Source organism: Pseudopipra pipra, chromosome 8 (genome assembly GCF_036250125.1).
Source record: "Pseudopipra pipra isolate bDixPip1 chromosome 8, bDixPip1.hap1, whole genome shotgun sequence".
Classification (NCBI taxonomy): Eukaryota; Metazoa; Chordata; class Aves; order Passeriformes; family Pipridae; genus Pseudopipra; species Pseudopipra pipra.
The window spans coordinates 37,596,767-37,615,752 of NC_087556.1; the positions used below are offsets into that span (position 1 = coordinate 37,596,767).

An 18,986-nucleotide genomic window follows, 5' to 3' on the forward strand; every position below is an offset into this window, starting at 1 on the left:
CAAATAAATACCATATCACATTATACACATGATCACAACTATCTCTACCATGACATATAGTATTTACAATGGATCAGATCTCTTCTCCCCTCCAAATAAAAGTCCAGGAGGGAAAGAAGGACAGATCCCTTCCAGTCACTAAGCAGCAGCATCTTCTGAGGCAGCGATCTGTCTGTCTTCTCCACATGCAGCAGCTGATAGCTGGCTTTCTGCCAGCACTCACGAGGGAGGTATCCAAGCTCCCTCGGCCCCCTTGACGCAGGCAAAGGGGTCTTCCATGGGCTTCGTCACCCCAGACAAGGTCGTTTCACCACGTCATATCACGAGACACGGGGGGGTCTTCGTGATGGTCTGGTATCTCTTGCAGGGCCTCTGTGCCCTGTCTCTCAGGCTGCCACCGCGGCAGCAGTGCAAGGGGGGGGAGCCAAGGTCAACTCCCCCTGCATTCCATCTGGCCGTCCCGGTCCAGCTCCGGGACGCTCTGAGCTTCTCAGCTCCTCTCTCTCTCCGGTGCTGCATGTCCAAAACTCTTCTCCAAAATAGGAGTCCATCTATTCCTCCTTTCTCGGAGGTCTCAAAGGAGTCTGGGGGGATCTGGTATCAGCCTTACCCCCAGAACTCTGTCTCTCAGCTGCTGGCTCTCTCTCTCTCCCTTTCCAGGAGTCCTTTCTCTGGTGCTGCATGTTGTTTCTGCTGCTCCTCCAGTTCAGGTCCTTATCTCTGGCTCTCTGCCACCGTTTCTCTGGTCAGTGCCGGCTGCTGTTCTGTGCCCATGGAGAAAACATCTCCTGGCAGAACTACAGACACTTAGTCCAGTCTAGCACTGTTCCAGGTCCCTGCAGCCCCCAGCCAGGGGCTGGGGGGCCCCAGAGGGCCCGAGGGGCTCAGAGCCCCTTCCTCATGGCTCACAGCATGGCCACCTCTCCTCTACAACCAAACCACAACTCATCTCTTCCAGTGCTTGTGATATGTTTACACTTCTGCAGGAGCGCCCATTGGGCAGAACTTCAAAACTTCCAGGGGTTCCACCCCTTGGGGTCTACCACTTTTCTTAGCCTCTGGGGGAAAACAAGAGTCAAACCACGACATTCAGTAACATCAACTTTGACTGGAAAAACAGGGGGAAAAAATCTTATTTGTGCAGTGCTTCAGTTTGATAAAATACTGCACTGCTTGAAACAGTTTAGGGAAGAAAAGAATTCAAGAAATATTAGTGAGTTCAAATTTTAAAGTTTGAGGATGTGTATCCCAATATTTTCACATAATAGTGAAAAAATTGCTAATAACCATCTGGTTAGTAATAGATCATACTTGTCTCTACAGCAGCTGCTGAGTCTAGGCTGCATGTTGCAAACAGATGCAGTAGGTCAGACTCGCTGATTGAATTCAAGAGTTATACTGATTTCCATCAGGTGAGGTCTGAAATTCGTGTCTTAATAAACAAAATACATTTATTCTGGCAGTTATGCCTTAGTTTGCATCAAACAGACTTCCAAGTGGGTTAGCTGGTCACCATTTCTGTGATAAAACACTCGTGCTCAATGCATATTCTAAGGACAGCATTGAATTTAAATGTACAAAATAGGGATATAAATAATATAATATAAACAGAGAATTTTAAACCTCCACCAGCAAGGTATTTTAAGGCCAATGGACGCTATGTGCATTGATCTAAATTTTGGGATGTAAATTAGTAAACAATAGTGCAAAAAAAATGAAAGAAATAAGTAAGCTTTTAGACTTTTTCTTAACCAGTTGCTATTTCTTTCTCTTATCAGCCATCTAGCATGAAATTATTGGTTTTGTACCTTTGAAAAGTTAGAAGATACTTTAAGGAAAGACAATAAATACCATAAAAAATGGATTTCATAGATTAATGGGAAAGCATAGAACCAAGATTTTAATAATAGCTTCTTTCCACAGCCCTGTAGAAGGCTGTGGCAAATGAGTTGTAATTATCAGGATGATTTTTTTTTTACAGTTTAAAGATTACATGAAGTGGTGGGATAGAAGCTTTGTCTGAAGGCCTTTGAATTTATAAATTTCTAAGTTAAAGCTGCTGGTTATTAGTAAATAGGAAACCATCCTTTATGAGATCTGGTAGCATAGTTGCTGAAAAGCTATGACTTTAAAAACACTCTATTTTTTTTTAGTTCCTGATTTTGTCTGACATTAAAAAAGACATTTTATATTAAACAAGTAACATCAGCTTATGGGATGGCTGAACTATTTTCTATATGTTGATATAACCACCCAGAGGGTGGTTGGGCACTGACCAGGCTCCCCAGGGCAGTGGGCACAGCCCTAAGGCTGCCAGAGCTCAAGGAGTGTTTGGATGATCCTCTGGGCCACAGGGTGTGACTCTCAGGGATGGGCCTGTGCAGGGCCAGGAGCTGGACTTGATGATCCTTGTGGGTGGGTCAGCATATTCTGTGATTCTGTGAAAATAATTTTATGTATTTCTTTCTGAAAGATAAGAATAAATTTGGAGGCATAAACATTCTACAGATTCTAGTCCCTCACCAGATTTAATCTGTATTTCAATCTTAATCAGGATTTCAATATCCTTATATCTCATTTTTTTCAAACTATCAAATGCCTGTCACTGCAAGAGCAGAAGGCTCCCGGTTTAAAACTGGATTATGAAGTCAGTAGAATTATATTAATTTATATGAGCTGTTAGCTGCTATTTAACGGAAACACCTAGTAAAAATATCAGGGGGTTTCATATCAGACCTTTGATGTGATACAGGGCCTGGTGTTTGTGGGTTTATTTATTATTTTGCGGGCACTGGTTTGGTTCCATCACATTTCGTTTAACTTCAGGAAGTTTATGTCAAGTTTGCTGTTATGTTTGTGTCACTATATATATAGGTTCTTAACTACTTGTGGTGTGGCAACATCTGTAATGCTTTCATAAAATGTGTATTGTTTTTGTGGTATTCTCTCCACATGGTTCTGACCACAGGTTTGTGTTTGTCCCTCATTTGTGTCATGTCTGGAGAGCAGGTTTGAGTTTGGAGCTGTGTACCTAAGGCACACGGTGTTTAATAGATTCTTCCTCCAAATCCCTGGAAGGGGGTGACAGAAGGAGAAGCAGCACCTGGATGGTTCCCAAAGACTGTTTGGTGCCTCTAGCTGGCTTTGCCGCCCCCTGTGCAAAAGGACGACTTACATGGGGAATAAGCTTTTATCATATTTGCTGAAAAGAGCAAGATAAAAGGCTGCCTGTAAACAGGAAGGCTTCTTTGCTTTTGGGTATTGCTGTTTCTTCAGTGAGTCTGGGTTTTCAGTATACTTTAAGGATACTATCAAAATTTTAAGAACTTTGAGTCACTACTGCAACTAAATCAGGTTTTAACAAGGCACTACCTTTGCCCCCTGCTGTTTTGGAATGTCTCAAAACTCCTTTGAGAGAAGCCAGCTAAGATAGGGTAGGCTATGAAGAGAAGTAACTAGTTTATTCTTCTGTAAATGAAGTAATACAAAAGCTACAGGACGGGATTCATTTATTTTGCAGGTCAGTTAAATCAGTATCACGTTCAAAATTACTTCAGAAAAACTGAGTCATCATTATTTTGATTTTAAGCCTTTTGGCTTTGCAGTTAAGGAACACAACCTTTCTTTTTTCAATTGTGAAGAAGTCATGAGGAACACAGAAAGCTTTTTAAAGGGCTACCCCAAGTGAGAGTAATGAGGCAGGGTTGCAAAGCACAAAGCAATTTTAAGCCTAAGGAATGTGGGAGTGGGATGTTGCAACCAGCACAGCATGCAGCATTACCACACCAATTAGACTTAATAAGTTTAACTGGAGTATTTCACAATGTGAGTCCAACCCAGCCTCTTTTCAAATTAGCTGAAGTAATTTTCAGGCTAGAAGAGCACATTTCAGTATTGATTTCAGGATGTATGTAGTTGTTTCAGGGTGTATACAGCTGCATCTAAGGTGCATACAAACATCTGAAAAAGATGCTGGATTTTCAGTGATCTGTTACTGGATGGGCACTAAATGCTAAGTGTGAAGAACTGGAGAGTGAGAAGCTTTAGAGATGGTTTCCGTGTGGGCTTCCTGCTTCTGAAAACCAGTTGGGTGGTTTGTGAATGCATCACTTGTAGATGATTGTGATGTGCAGGCCCTGGGCAGTCGTGAGCAACCTCTTCTGCCTAATCCCGCTTTTTGAGCAGGAGAGACTGGACTAGATGATCTCCAGAGGTATTGTCCAACCCCCACCATTCTGTCCTTCTCTAAAGGGGCTTTGCACTGCCCTTTTGAACTGTAATCTGTTGATGACCTGTGTTGAGGTCACACAGTAGCTTGTCACACTGAATGGCAGCCTGAATAATTTAATATTGAACTGTGATTAATCACAAGATGAAAGCTCAGATAGGCTGGTAAGAGGCAGTGTTCTTTGCTGCAGCATTTCCCACCTGAGGTAATTTTCCTTGTTCTGAAAGTGTCAAGTACAGCTGGGCAATGTACTACATAGGAAGAAGGGAAAGAATCTCAAAAACAAATAAATGAACAAAAAAAACCCTTTAGATTTGCTTGTGCAAGAAGAAGATTGTTCTTCCACTCAGCAAGGTTTTGAGAGGACAAATTAATTGTTTCTCTGACAAAACTATACATTGGAGGCTGTTAATGATCCCATAGTCTGTGCTAAAGGTTTTAGCTGATTGTGTTTGTCATCAGCTTTTACTAAAGAAAAAGCAAGCCTTCTCGGCTGTGTGGATATTACAGGAACGAAATGATTCCATTCATGTAGATAATGATAACAGAGCCAAACCAAAACTATTGTGAGTGTCCTATGTGGAACAATATACAGAATTTCAAAAGGGATTGTAGTGGTCCCATATACAGAACTAACATACTTCCTGTTCCTTATTTGCTGATCAGGTCATGTTTATCTGCCTGTCAGGACTGTTGGAGCACTGGATGGAGAGCAGGTCATATGAGGAGGATTACGGAGTAAAAGGCAGCTTGTACTGAAGTGCAGGGAAAGTATAAATATTTATATATATTGGCACAGCGCCTGGCCTTAATGCTTAAAATCCTTTGGAGAGCTGTCTGCATATTTACTGTATTAATGATCAAATGCAAGGCTGTGTTGGGAAAGGTCTTCCATTTGGAAGTCAGTAGTTGAGACTGTCTTGCCTATGAAAAAGAGGGAGAATTTTCGTTAGAGGGTGTAGGATTCTGGCTGGTAATAGTCTTAATTCAAGGTATTTTTAGAGAATTGATTTAATACAAGCAGAACAAATGGCCAGAAGTGTAACGAGAGACAAGTTGAAATTAGAAAGTAGATGTGCATTTTGAATGTATTGTCATAGCAACTGATTAAATTCTCCCTCTCTTGCTGTTCTGGGGACCTTTTAAATGTGCTTTGGCTAAATAAAAAGTATTAGACTATTTCAGAGCCAAAAGGTCAGTTCTTGTTGTCTCTTTTGCACTTTAATTCTAGTACACTGATACTTGCTAACCACGTATAACCCTAGATGCAGAATGAGAACTTGGGTTATTAACAATAAACAAGTAAACAGCAGAAAGACTTGACCTTTCTTTTGAATTGCCCTACAGTGTTACAAAATACCAAACAAACCTCCTTCCCCAAAGAAACGCCCCCCAAAATGCCCCAACAACTCACCAAACACAAAATCACCGACAACCAAAAAGCAGAAGTAACAAACATGAACAGCAAGTGGAGGAAGAGTTTGAAAGCGGGCTGGACAGAAGCAGAAGTGTTACTGCCCACTCTTAGGCCACTGTGCTGATTAAATGGGTGTTGTTAGGTTTAGATTAGTAGTTTGTTGTTGTTGGGTTTTTCGGTGGTGTTGATTTTTTTTGTTGTCGTTGTGGGGGATTGTTTGTTTGTTTGTTTTTATTTTGGTTTTTTTTCTGTATTAAAAATCTGGCTCAGTTACTCTCTAGTTCTGGTGTGTTCTCTTTTCCAGGTGGTTGGTGTTTCTGCAGTGTTTGGCACAGGACTGGGGGAGATTTTTACCCAGCTTTCTAAAGCTGTAGATGAATAGGAGAGGTAAGGGGATAACTTCTGGTCCGCGACCCAGTGACCACTTCCTGAAGGTCCTGATTCATGAGTCTGCTCCTTTGATTTGAAAGGAGTGTACAGTTGCCATAGCCAAGGTAGCTTAGGGTGTCCAGTATCAGCATAAAAAGCAGCAGTAAAAAGGAACTATTCAGAGATGAATTTTTGTGCTGTTCCGTGAAAAAGTAAAAGCTATCTGTGCCAGCAAGTCTGTGAAGTAATTTTTTTCTTGTAGTTCCATACCAAGTTTTGAATTGTTGCTGTTTTAATGAAGTATGTTCATTGATTTTGCATCCATTGGTTTCAGAATCCAAATCTGGGGAAAAAAGTACTGTCTTTCTGAAATGTCTCTCAAACATGAAAGCCTAGAGAAAACTTTTTTTTGTGAGTAAAAAGAAGCCTCCAGGATGATCCTTATGCAATACAAATCATGTGTTTTTCAGACTGAATGCACTCCCTTTATTCACCTTTTCAGAGAGTATCGGCCAGAATACGAGCGCCTGAGAAAAACACTGGTAAGTGTTTTTAGCTGTTTTACACCTGAACAGTGTATCTTGGGTCACTTTTGTGCACACAATTGCCTTTATGTTGAGAGGGTCTAACATTTCATTTACTAGTCGTACTCACTGTGGGAAAACTCCTGTCCTGAAGGAGTCCACCATTTGCCTTTTTTTTCCTAGATGTGGTGGAGCATATCTTTACAAAACTAAAGATTTTGTAAAACAGATGTTGCTCACTGGTTTAGTGCTAGTATTTGAGCTAATTGTGTGAAAATGATTGGGAAATAAGATTGTGTCTTCCATTCAGATGGACAGAGAGTTCTTAAAAATAAATTTCCAAAGGGATTTGTTGAGACTATCCCTGTATCTTCCTGCACCAGTGAAGAGTACTAGTTTGACTTAGTAAGAAAGACTGAATTGCAGTGCCAAAATCAGTAGCTCTGCTCACCTTGAGTTCTGGCTGTCCAAAGGACAGTTCTCTGCAGGCACAGCTACACAGAGTTTGGCTTCCCGGCGCTGCTGAAAACGTCCTAGAATCCCACCTGACTGGAGGTTGCTTTCCATGCTTAGTCAGAAGTTCTGTGTAACCTGAGTTGAAATGTAAGACCTGCGTAGTGACTTCTGCTCTCTGACTGGGGGACAGGCTGCTGGGTTTGGGTGAGGTTTCTCTTCTCCTGATGTTTTAAATGTTCTCAGAATCCACAGGTAAATCTTTGTCTACGGGAGAAAGCTCAAAATAAACAAAAGAGAGAGCAGCTGGAACACTTGTGGAAGGACATGGGCAGCGTGTGTGTGCAGGGCAGCACACTGGCAGGTACCTCCCCAGGAAGATAAAGTTTACTGCAGAAGTTTTCTGAAGAGTTTGCCTTGTGAAGTAGTACAGTGCTTCTTTGTCCTCACAGCAGAAGTGTGAAAGCAGCTCCATGTTAGAGGAGCAGGGCTTTAGTTCCTGTGGGGTTGGTCACACTTAGCTCTTCCTGTGTCAGTCACAGGTTTGGAAGAAACCCCGCTGTGTAGCTAAAGCAGTGGACCTACTAGAAATAATGAAATACTTTAGAAAAGGCGAAACAGTCAGATCAGAATATGAGAAAGCTCTGCTGTTGGCTGCACTGTTCCTTAGATGAGGCGAGTAGGTGCTGATGGAGTCTGTCCTGTGTCTGGGATCCACAAGCAGCTTTCTGTCCCCTTAGAGCAGGTGTTCATTGCTGGGTTTCTGTGCAGATAGAAACCTTACCTTTAGCAAGCTGCTGTGCTGTGTGTGCCTGCAGGTAAGAAAAGCTGGGAGTGCAGTCCCTCTGCTTTGATTGCTGTGTCCCTTTGGTAGTGATTTTGGAGGGGAATCCCAGAGCGATTTGGTTTGAAGGGGACCTTCAAAGGCCAGCCTGTCTTCCGTGGGCAGGGACACCTTCCACTGTCCCCGGTTGCTCCGAGTCCCGTCCAGCCTGGCCTGGAACACGTGCAGGGATGGGGCAGGCTCAGCTTCCCTGTGCGGTGTGCTCTAATATCTCTCCACTGGCATCCTGAAAAATGTTGTCAGCGTGTTTTGTTGGCCGACGGTAAGCAGGACCTGGGTGAAAAGGACATTCTCTGAGGTGCTGGGAGAAGGAGGACTCGTGCGGGCACCTCCAGAGACAGCGGGAACGGGAGCGTGCTGCGGAGAAGGAAAATTCCAGGGGGTGGGTGCCGAGAAATATGTCCTTCCCTTGCCCTGTGCTCTGCACTTAGCAATGGGTCAAGTGCAGAAGTTTCCTGGGGACCCTGGGAAATGATGCCGGGTCTGCTAAGAAAAGTGGGTCCAAAAGAGCAGGACCTGGGTCTGCGAGCGTGGGAGAAACAAGGGCCGGGTCATCCTCTGCCTCCAGGAGGGAGGGCAGCAGGAAAGGCCACGGACTAAAGCACTGAAGTGCCGTTCCCCAGGGAGCCCCTGCCCAGCACTGAACTTGCTTGTGCACTTGCTGTCCCTTTCCCAGCGGAGCCGAAGCGTCAGGTGCGGGTGCCGGGGGGATGGAGCTGCCAAGGACAAACTGAGAGGGTGTTTGTGAAGGAAGGGGGTAGAAGGAGCTCTTGACGTGCTTTTTTTACTTCTTCATCCCACAGAATTGCCACGAGAGGAAATACTTCAGAGGGGCTTCCCTCCGGATAAGCCCTGAATGTGCCAGGAGGTTTCAGCCGGGAGAAAGGAGCTGTGGAAGAAAAGCAGCCTAAAAATAGCCAGTGGGGATCATCAGGTTTTCCAGGCAAGAAGAACAAGGAGAGAGATGAGGGAATCGGGTTCCAATTCCTAATGATTTGGTGGGTGCAGGAATGATTTTTGTGTGTTTTCCAGTCCCTTTTGATTCCTGAGATGATTTTAAAATGATGGCTTTAGCAATCAACTAAATCGGAGGTGTTGTTTTTGAGAGGAAATGATGCCAAATAAATGCAGAGTTTTGGGTCAGTTTTTGGGATGATTTGAGTCAGTTTTTGGGGTCAGTTTGGGGTCATTGTTTGGGGTGATTTGGGTCACTTTTGGGTCAGCTTTTGGGGTGATTGGGGTCAGTTTTGGGTCAGCTTTTGGGAAGATTTGGGTCAGGTTTTGGGGTCAGTTTTGGGTCAGCTTTTGGGGTGATTTGGGTCGGTTTGGGGTCAATTTTTGGGGAGCACTGGGTGTTACTGGGGGTTGTTGGGGAGCACTGGGTGTTTCCTGGGGAGCACTGGGTGTTACTGGGGGTTGTTGAGGAGCACTGGGTGTTACTGGGGTGCACTGGGGAGCACTGGGTGTTACTGAGGGTTGTTGGGGAGCACTGGGTGTTACTGGGGAGCACCGGGAGAGCAAATGAAAAATAAAGGGAATAAAAAATAACCGAAATAAAAAAGGAAATATAAAATAGAAAAGAAAATTAAAAAAAAAAAAAAGGCAAAAAAACTAAAAAGGAAATAAAATGAAAATGAAATAAAAGAGAAAAAAAAAAAAAAAACAACCCCTTCTTGGGCACCCCGTTTCCTCTCCTCCCCCCCCCCCCCGAACCGTAAATTGCGGGGTCATCACCCCTCGAATGTGAGAAGGGGACCCCAAAATGTGGGTGAGGGAACCCCAGGGAGCCGAAAAAGTGGAGGGGGAGCCGCAGTAAGAAAGCGAAGCCGGGCGGTCGGGCGGCGGGGTGGAAGGGGGGAGCCAAGGTGGCGACGCCGGCGCGTGCGCAGTCGTTGGGAAAGACGCCGGCGATCACGTGGTAACTGAGGGCAGCCAGGAGCGGGACCGGCGACGCATGCGCGGTGGCTCTCGTGCCGGTGCAGCGCTCCCTGGTCGAGTTAAGGGCCGGTTCCGGCGGCAGGGAGGGACTCGCGGTCTCCCGTCCCTCCCGGGGTGTGTGTGGGGGGAATAACATGAAGATTTTTTGGGGTGAAAGCGCAGAAATTAGCGAGGAGGGACGCTAATTTGGGTAAACCCGGTCCCCGGAAGTAGAGAGCGACCGGAAGTCCTCCAAAGCCCCGGCCCGGAAGTCCGCCAAGCCCACAGTAAAGATGGCGCCGCCAGGACCGGAACGACCACACTAAAGATGGCGTCCCCGGCCCGGAAGTCCGCCAAGCCCACAGTAAAGATGGCGCCACCAGGTCCGGAACGACCACACTAAAGATGGCGGCCCCGGCCCGGAAGTCCGCCCCGAGGCCACACTCAAGATGGCGCCGCCAAAACCGGAACTTAGCCGAGGCCACTCTAAAGATGGCGGCGAGAGGCCCCCTCGCTTTAGAGAGGCGTTTATCCTGTTGCCTGACCTCCGCCGCCACCCGGACCCCCGCCCCGCGCCCGCAGCGCCGTCTCGCCGCGCCGCTTCCCGCTGTGGGGACAAGGCGGGGCGCTCGGCGGCGCCGGGCGCGGGCGGCAGGTTCGTGGGCGGCGGCAGGCACCGGCGACGGCAGCCCCCTCTCGGCGCCGCGGAGCGCGGCGGTCGCCGCGAGAAGCCCAGGCACCGCCCCCCTTCCGCTCCGCTCCGCTCCGCTCCCGCTCCCGCCCCCGTCCCCGCCCCGCTCGGTCCCGCCGTGGCCTGGAGATGCTGTCGGGGCTGCGCCGCCGCCTTCCCCCCCTGGAAGCGACCCACGGCGGCAGATCCGACGGAGATCGTCCCCGGGGTAACCTGGGCGCGGTGGGGGGGCGCGGCGGGGGGGCGCGGCCGCTCTTCTGCCTCTCCCGCGGCCATCGGCGACCGCAGGCAGGGGAAGCGACAGGCAAGTTTCTCGCCTCTGCGGAGAAACTTGCACCTGCGTGCCGCCGCAGGGCCGGGTTCGGATGTGCCCTGGCATTGCGCCCCCCCCTCCCCCGCGGGGAGGGTCTGCGCTGCCTCGGGGCCCCTGTCTGTGCTGCCGGGAGAGAGAAATCCTTTGGGAAGCTGGGCTGGAAACAGCAACTCTGTGAATTGCTCAGCTTTTCCTAGGCAAGGGCAGGTTTTAGGGAACAAAGGCCCGTACTCGCGAAAGGCGCCGCGGGTCTCGCCAAGGGGTGGGGGGGGGGCGCGCGGCTGCGGCGCCGCGCGCGGCTGCAGTGCCGCTCCCGGCCGTGTCCGCCAGGCGGCGACTGTGAGGCGGGGCCCGGCGCTCGGGGGCGCTCTCGCAAGCGACGCCCCCGGGAAAGCGGCGGGGTTTGGGCGCTGCCGGCCTTCCCCCGCAGTGCCCGGGCTGGCCCGGCGCCTGGCAAAACCTCTGAGGGAAAAGGCAAGCAACAGCTGCGCTTCTTCTGCCCTTTCTTTAGCCAGGGACTGGAACACAGACAAAATCGAGGGGCTCTTTGACCTGTGCAGGCTCCGAGCATTTTTCAGCCTTCCCTAGCAGGGCATTCTCACTCTCTGAAAAGCTGAAAGGCTTTAACAGCTGGAGACGCGCCTGCAGCTGTGCAGATTAATGTAGTTTCTTTGAGGAAACGAAGGGGAAGTTTTCCTGTTGTGAGCCTAAATACCGAGTCTACTCTGCTTTTTCAATCAGGTGACGAAGCTTATGGAAAAAAAGACCAAAGGCCTCGAGGTGAGTACATTCTACCGAGTTCTGCTTTTCTGGGATCGGTTTGGGAAAATCACGTGAAATTCTAAAAAGCTTCTCTCCGTGTTTTCTAGTTGTTTTTTCAGCCTTGGTCTAAGTTTCCTGTAGAAAAGGGCATAGAATTATTAGAACAGACAAACTAGACCTTCTCGGGAGAGATGGAAGAAAAGGCTGCTGATTGCAGTTCTGCTTTTCTTGTCTTCCCTTCGACTGTCATTTTCTCTCCCCTGCTGTTCAAATAGGCAGCAATTAATTGCTCTGCTGAAGAGTTTGCTGTGCTAAGTGTCTGTCAAATTGACGCCTTCAACTCAAGACAGCACCTGCTCCTTAGTTACAAAAAGTTCCTCCCGGGAAATTTCCAGGCGTGCCCATAAATCTCCTCGCTGTTTGTTTGGGAGAACAGGGTTTTCTCGTCTGTAACAGAATAGTCGTGGCATTTGCTATTGAATGCTGGTGGCAATCTAGTCAGAAGAGGACCCCGTGCTTCACTAATTTTGCCTTTTTGCTGTTGGGGGTGACTTCTTCCCAGGGATGTTCTTCTTGATCCCCCGGGGCAAAGGGAGGTGTCAGCGTCAGGAGCCATCCTAACTGGGGCCCTGGTAGGTCAGTGCTTTTTGTGTGACTGGACGGTGAAGCTGTCTGTGGGAATGACCTGGCTACTGCTCAGTGTAGTCCTAATTAAGGTGTCTTTTACTCCGTGTTCCCAGGCTCCCTGTTTTCCTTTGGTCGCCGTGGGTGTGCCGGACGCCTCTGGCAGGACTAACCCTGTGGCTTTTATGTCCAACGTGCTGTGCTGTGTGTGCCTGCAGGTAAGAAAAGCTGGGAGTGCAGTCCCTCTGCTTTGATTCCTGTGTCTCTTGGGTAGTGATTTTGGAAGCGGCGCCCGCGCAGGGCGAGGCGTTGGCCGGGCCGGCGCCTGAAGCGCTCGGGGCCGCCGGGCAGGGCAGCGCCCGGCTGGTGGGTGCCTCGCAGAGAGAAGAGCCTGGCCCTGGGAAGGCAGGAGCCTGGTCTCGAGCTGCTCTGGACCGCTGTGGGGATGAGTTTGAAGTTTTGGGATCGCTTGTTTCTGTCCCTACCTTCCCACTGAAAACAATAACTTAAGAAGTTCTCCTCTGGACTGGTCCAGAGAAATTGTGGAGTCTCCATCCCTGGAGATGCTTAAAACACTTTTGCTCAGGCAAAGTTGTGAGCAACCTCTTCTGCCTAATCCCGCTTTTTGAGCAGGAGAGACTGGACTAGATGATCTCCAGAGGTATTGTCCAACCCCCACCATTCTGTCCTTCTGTAAAGGGGCTTTGCACTGCCCTTTGGAACTGTAATCTGTTGATGACCTGTGTTGAGGTCACGCTGCAGCTTGTTACACTGCAGCTTGTCACACTGAATGGCAGCCTGAATAATTTAATATTGAACTGTGATTAATCACAAGATGAAAGCTCAGATAGGCTGGTAAGAGGCAGTGTTCTTTGCTGCAGCATTTCCCACCTGAGGTAATTTTCCTTGTTCTGAAAGTGTCAAGTACAGTTGGGCAATGTACTGCATAGGAAGAAGGGAAAGAATCTCCAAAGCAAATAAATGAACAAAAAAACCCTTTATATTTGCTTGTGCAAGAAGAAGATTGTTATTCCACTCAACCAGGTTTTGAGAGGACAAATTAATTGTTTCTCTGACAAAACTATACATTGGAGGCTGTTAATGATCCCATAGTCTGTGCTAAAGGTTTTAGCTGATTGTGTTTGTCATCAGCTTTTACTAAAGAAAAAGCAAGCCTTCTCGGCTGTGTGGATATTACAGGAACGAAATGATTCCATTCATGTAGATAATGATAACAGAGCCAAACCAAAACTATTGTGAGTGTCCTATGTGGAACAATATACAGAATTTCAAAAGGGATTGTAGTGGTCCCATATACAGAACTAACATACTTCCTGTTCCTTATTTGCTGATCAGGTCATGTTTATCTGCCTGTCAGGACTGTTGGAGCACTGGATGGAGAGCAGGTCATATGAGGAGGATTACGGAGTAAAAGGCAGCTTGTACTGAAGTGCAGGGAAAGTATAAATATTTATATATATTGGCACAGCGCCTGGCCTTAATGCTTAAAATCCTTTGGAGAGCTGTCTGCATATTTACTGTATTAATGATCAAATGCAAGGCTGTGTTGGGAAAGGTCTTCCATTTGGAAGTCAGTAGTTGAGACTGTCTTGCCTATGAAAAAGAGGGAGAATTTTCGTTAGAGGGTGTAGGATTCTGGCTGGTAATAGTCTTAATTCAAGGTATTTTTAGAGAATTGATTTAATACAAGCAGAACAAATGGCCAGAAGTGTAACGAGAGACAAGTTGAAATTAGAAAGTAGATGTGCATTTTGAATGTATTGTCATAGCAACTGATTAAATTCTCCCTCTCTTGCTGTTCTGGGGACCTTTTAAATGTGCTTTGGCTAAATAAAAAGTATTAGACTATTTCAGAGCCAAAAGGTCAGTTCTTGTTGTCTCTTTTGCACTTTAATTCTAGTACACTGATACTTGCTAACCACGTATAACCCTAGATGCAGAATGAGAACTTGGGTTATTAACAATAAACAAGTAAACAGCAGAAAGACTTGACCTTTCTTTTGAATTGCCCTACAGTGTTACAAAATACCAAACAAACCTCCTTCCCCAAAGAAACGCCCCCCAAAATGCCCCAACAACTCACCAAACACAAAATCACCGACAACCAAAAAGCAGAAGTAACAAACATGAACAGCAAGTGGAGGAAGAGTTTGAAAGCGGGCTGGACAGAAGCAGAAGTGTTACTGCCCACTCTTAGGCCACTGTGCTGATTAAATGGGTGTTGTTAGGTTTAGATTAGTAGTTTGTTGTTGTTGGGTTTTTCGGTGGTGTTGATTTTTTTTGTTGTCGTTGTGGGGGATTGTTTGTTTGTTTGTTTTTATTTTGGTTTTTTTTCTGTATTAAAAATCTGGCTCAGTTACTCTCTAGTTCTGGTGTGTTCTCTTTTCCAGGTGGTTGGTGTTTCTGCAGTGTTTGGCACAGGACTGGGGGAGATTTTTACCCAGCTTTCTAAAGCTGTAGATGAATAGGAGAGGTAAGGGGATAACTTCTGGTCCGCGACCCAGTGACCACTTCCTGAAGGTCCTGATTCATGAGTCTGCTCCTTTGATTTGAAAGGAGTGTACAGTTGCCATAGCCAAGGTAGCTTAGGGTGTCCAGTATCAGCATAAAAAGCAGCAGTAAAAAGGAACTATTCAGAGATGAATTTTTGTGCTGTTCCGTGAAAAAGTAAAAGCTATCTGTGCCAGCAAGTCTGTGAAGTAATTTTTTTCTTGTAGTTCCATACCAAGTTTTGAATTGTTGCTGTTTTAATGAAGTATGTTCATTGATTTTGCATCCATTGGTTTCAGAATCCAAATCTGGGGAAAAAAGTACTGTCTTTCTGAAATGTCTCTCAAACATGAAAGCCTAGAGAAAACTTTTTTTTGTGAGTAAAAAGAAGCCTCCAGGATGATCCTTATGCAATACAAATCATGTGTTTTTCAGACTGAATGCACTCCCTTTATTCACCTTTTCAGAGAGTATCGGCCAGAATACGAGCGCCTGAGAAAAACACTGGTAAGTGTTTTTAGCTGTTTTACACCTGAACAGTGTATCTTGGGTCACTTTTGTGCACACAATTGCCTTTATGTTGAGAGGGTCTAACATTTCATTTACTAGTCGTACTCACTGTGGGAAAACTCCTGTCCTGAAGGAGTCCACCATTTGCCTTTTTTTTCCTAGATGTGGTGGAGCATATCTTTACAAAACTAAAGATTTTGTAAAACAGATGTTGCTCACTGGTTTAGTGCTAGTATTTGAGCTAATTGTGTGAAAATGATTGGGAAATAAGATTGTGTCTTCCATTCAGATGGACAGAGAGTTCTTAAAAATAAATTTCCAAAGGGATTTGTTGAGACTATCCCTGTATCTTCCTGCACCAGTGAAGAGTACTAGTTTGACTTAGTAAGAAAGACTGAATTGCAGTGCCAAAATCAGTAGCTCTGCTCACCTTGAGTTCTGGCTGTCCAAAGGACAGTTCTCTGCAGGCACAGCTACACAGAGTTTGGCTTCCCGGCGCTGCTGAAAACGTCCTAGAATCCCACCTGACTGGAGGTTGCTTTCCACGCTTAGTCCGAAGTTCTGTGTAACCTGAGTTGAAATGTAAGACCTGCGTAGTGACTTCTGCTCTCTGACTGGGGGACAGGCTGCTGGGTTTGGGTGAGGTTTCTCTTCTCCTGATGTTTTAAATGTTCTCAGAATCCACAGGTAAATCTTTGTCTACGGGAGAAAGCTCAAAATAAACAAAAGAGAGAGCAGCTGGAACACTTGTGGAAGGACATGGGCAGCGTGTGTGTGCAGGGCAGCACACTGGCAGGTACCTCCCCAGGAAGATAAAGTTTACTGCAGAAGTTTTCTGAAGAGTTTGCCTTGTGAAGTAGTACAGTGCTTCTTTGTCCTCACAGCAGAAATGTGAAAGCAGCTCCATGTTAGAGGAGCGGGGCTTTAGTTCCTGTGGGGTTGGTCACACTTAGCTCTTCCTGTGTCAGTCACAGGTTTGGAAGAAACCCCGCTGTGTAGCTAAAGCAGTGGACCTACTAGAAATAATGAAATACTTTAGAAAAGGCGAAACAGTCAGATCAGAATATGAGAAAGCTCTGCTGTTGGCTGCACTGTTCCTTAGATGAGGCGAGTAGGTGCTGATGGGAGTCTGTCCTGTGTCTGGGATCCACAAGCAGCTTTCTGTCCCCTTAGAGCAGGTGTTCATTGCTGGGTTTCTGTGCAGATAGAAACCTTACCTTTAGCAAGCTGCTGTGCTGTGTGTGTGCCTGCAGGTAAGAAAAGCTGGGAGTGCAGTCCCTCTGCTTTGATTGCTGTGTCCCTTTGGTAGTGATTTTGGAGGGGAATCCCAGAGCGATTTGGTTTGAAGGGGACCTTCAAAAGCCAGCCTGTCTTCCGTGGGCAGGGACACCTTCCACTGTCCCCGGTTGGATGCTCCCAGTCCCGTCCAGCCTGGCCTGGAACACTTGCAGGGATGGGGCAGGCTCAGTTTCCCTGTGCAGTGTGCTCTAATATCTCTCCACTGGCATCCTGAAAAATGTTGTCAGCGTGTTTTGTTGGCCGACGGTAAGCAGGACCTGGGTGAAAAGGACATTCTCTGAGGTGCTGGGAGAAGGAGGACTCGTGCGGGCACCTCCAGAGACAGCGGGAACGGGAGCGTGCTGCGGAGAAGGAAAATTCCAGGGGGTGGGTGCCGAGAAATATGTCCTTCCCTTGCCCTGTGCTCTGCACTTAGCAATGGGTCAAGTGCAGAAGTTTCCTGGGGACCCTGGGAAATGATGCCGGGTCTGCTAAGAAAAGTGGGTCCAAAAGAGCAGGACCTGGGTCTGCGAGCGTGGGAGAAACAAGGGCCGGGTCATCCTCTGCCTCCAGGAGGGAGGGCAGCAGGAAAGGCCACGGACTAAAGCACTGAAGTGCCGTTCCCCAGGGAGCCCCTGCCCAGCACTGAACTTGCTTGTGCACTTGCTGTCCCTTTCCCAGCGGAGCCGAAGCGTCGGGTGCGGGTGCCGGGGGGATGGAGCTGCCAAGGACAAACTGGGAGGGTGTTTGTGAAGGAAGGGGGTAGAAGGAGCTCTTGACGTGCTTTTTTTACTTCTTCATCCCACAGAATTGCCACGAGAGGAAATACTTCAGAGGGGCTTCCCTCCGGATAAGCCCTGAATGTGCCAGGAGGTTTCAGCCGGGAGAAAGGAGCTGTGGAAGAAAAGCAGCCTAAAAATAGCCAGTGGGGATCATCAGGTTTTCCAGGCAAGAAGAACAAGGAGAGAGATGAGGGAATCGGGTTCCAATTCCTAATGATTTGGTGGGTGCAGGAAGGATTTGTGTGTGTTTTCCAGTCCCTTTTGATTCCTGAGATGATTTTAAAATGATGGCTTTAGCAATCAACTAAATCGGAGGTGTTGTTTTTGAGAGGAAATGATGCCAAATAAATGCAGAGTTTTGGGTCAGTTTTTGGGATGATTTGAGTCAGTTTTTGGGGTCAGTTTGGGGTCATTGTTTGGGGTGATTTGGGTCACTTTTGGGTCAGCTTTTGGGGTGATTGGGGTCAGTTTTGGGTCAGCTTTTGGGAAGATTTGGGTCAGGTTTTGGGGTCAGTTTTGGGTCAGCTTTTGGGGTGATTTGGGTCGGTTTGGGGTCAATTTTTGGGGAGCACTGGGTGTTACTGGGGGTTGTTGGGGAGCACTGGGTGTTTCCTGGGGAGCACTGGGTGTTACTGGGGGTTGTTGAGGAGCACTGGGTGTTACTGGGGTGCACTGGGGAGCACTGGGTGTTACTGAGGGTTGTTGGGGAGCACTGGGTGTTACTGGGGAGCACCGGGAGAGCAAATGAAAAATAAAGGGAATAAAAAATAACCGAAATAAAAAAGGAAATATAAAATAGAAAAGAAAATTAAAAAAAAAAAAAAAGGCAAAAAAACTAAAAAGGAAATAAAATGAAAATGAAATAAAAGAGAAAAAAAAAAAAAAAACAACCCCTTCTTGGGCACCCCGTTTCCTCTCCTCCCCCCCCCCCCCGAACCGTAAATTGCGGGGTCATCACCCCTCGAATGTGAGAAGGGGACCCCAAAATGTGGGTGAGGGAACCCCAGGGAGCCGAAAAAGTGGAGGGGGAGCCGCAGTAAGAAAGCGAAGCCGGGCGGTCGGGCGGCGGGGTGGAAGGGGGGAGCCAAGGTGGCGACGCCGGCGCGTGCGCAGTCGTTGGCAAGACGCCGGCGATCACGTGGTAACTGAGGGCAGCCAGGAGAGGGAACGGCGACGCATGCGCGGTGGCTCTGGTGCCGGTGCAGCGCTCCCTGCTCGAGTTAAGGGCCGGTTCCGGCGGCAGGGCGGGACTGGCGGTCTCCCGTCTCTCCCGGGGTGCGTGTGGGGGGAATAACATGAAGATTTTTTGGGGTGAAAGCGCAGAAATTAGCGAGGAGGGACGCTAATTTGGGTAAACTCGGTCACCGGAAGTAGAGAGCGACCGGAAGTCCTCCAAGGCCCCGGCGCGGAAGTCCGCCAAGCCCACAGTAAAGATGGCGCCGCCAGGACCGGAACGACCACACTAAAGATGGCGTCCCCGGCCCGGAAGTCCGCCAGCCCACAGTAAAGATGGCGCCGCCAGGACCGGAACGACCACACTAAAGATGGCGGCCCCGGCCCGGAAGTCCGCCAGCCCACAGTAAAGATGGCGCCGCCAGGACCGGAACGACCACACTAAAGATGGCGGCGAGAGCGCCCCCCCCCCCCCCCCCTCGCTTCAGAGAGGCGTTTATCCTGTTGCCTGACCTCCGCCGCCACCCGGACCCCCGCCCCGCGCCCGCAGCGCCGTCTCCCCGCGCCGCTTCCCGCTGTGGGGACAGGGC

The 18,986-nt window shown here is 47.9% G+C and overlaps 1 protein-coding gene and 1 long non-coding RNA gene across 2 annotated transcripts; both read left to right on the forward strand.

The window, feature by feature from the left end:
* Positions 1–5,781: 5,781 nt before the first annotated feature.
* On the forward strand, positions 5,782–8,978 carry LOC135418390 (uncharacterized). Its single transcript, XR_010432420.1, has 5 exons — positions 5,782–6,032; positions 6,485–6,556; positions 7,238–7,355; positions 8,079–8,217; positions 8,639–8,978. It is a non-coding gene; the product is annotated as an uncharacterized LOC135418390 (long non-coding RNA).
* A 1,102-nt stretch (positions 8,979–10,080) lies between these two features.
* Positions 10,081–17,589, forward strand: LOC135418476 (uncharacterized). Its single transcript, XM_064663863.1, has 7 exons — positions 10,081–10,100; positions 10,258–10,651; positions 11,498–11,536; positions 12,259–12,360; positions 15,089–15,160; positions 15,842–15,959; positions 17,250–17,589. Exons 1-7 carry the CDS (start codon positions 10,081–10,083, stop codon positions 17,300–17,302), a joined length of 798 nt encoding a protein of 265 aa, XP_064519933.1. The 3' UTR covers positions 17,303–17,589.
* The last annotated feature ends 1,397 nt before the right edge of the window (positions 17,590–18,986 follow it).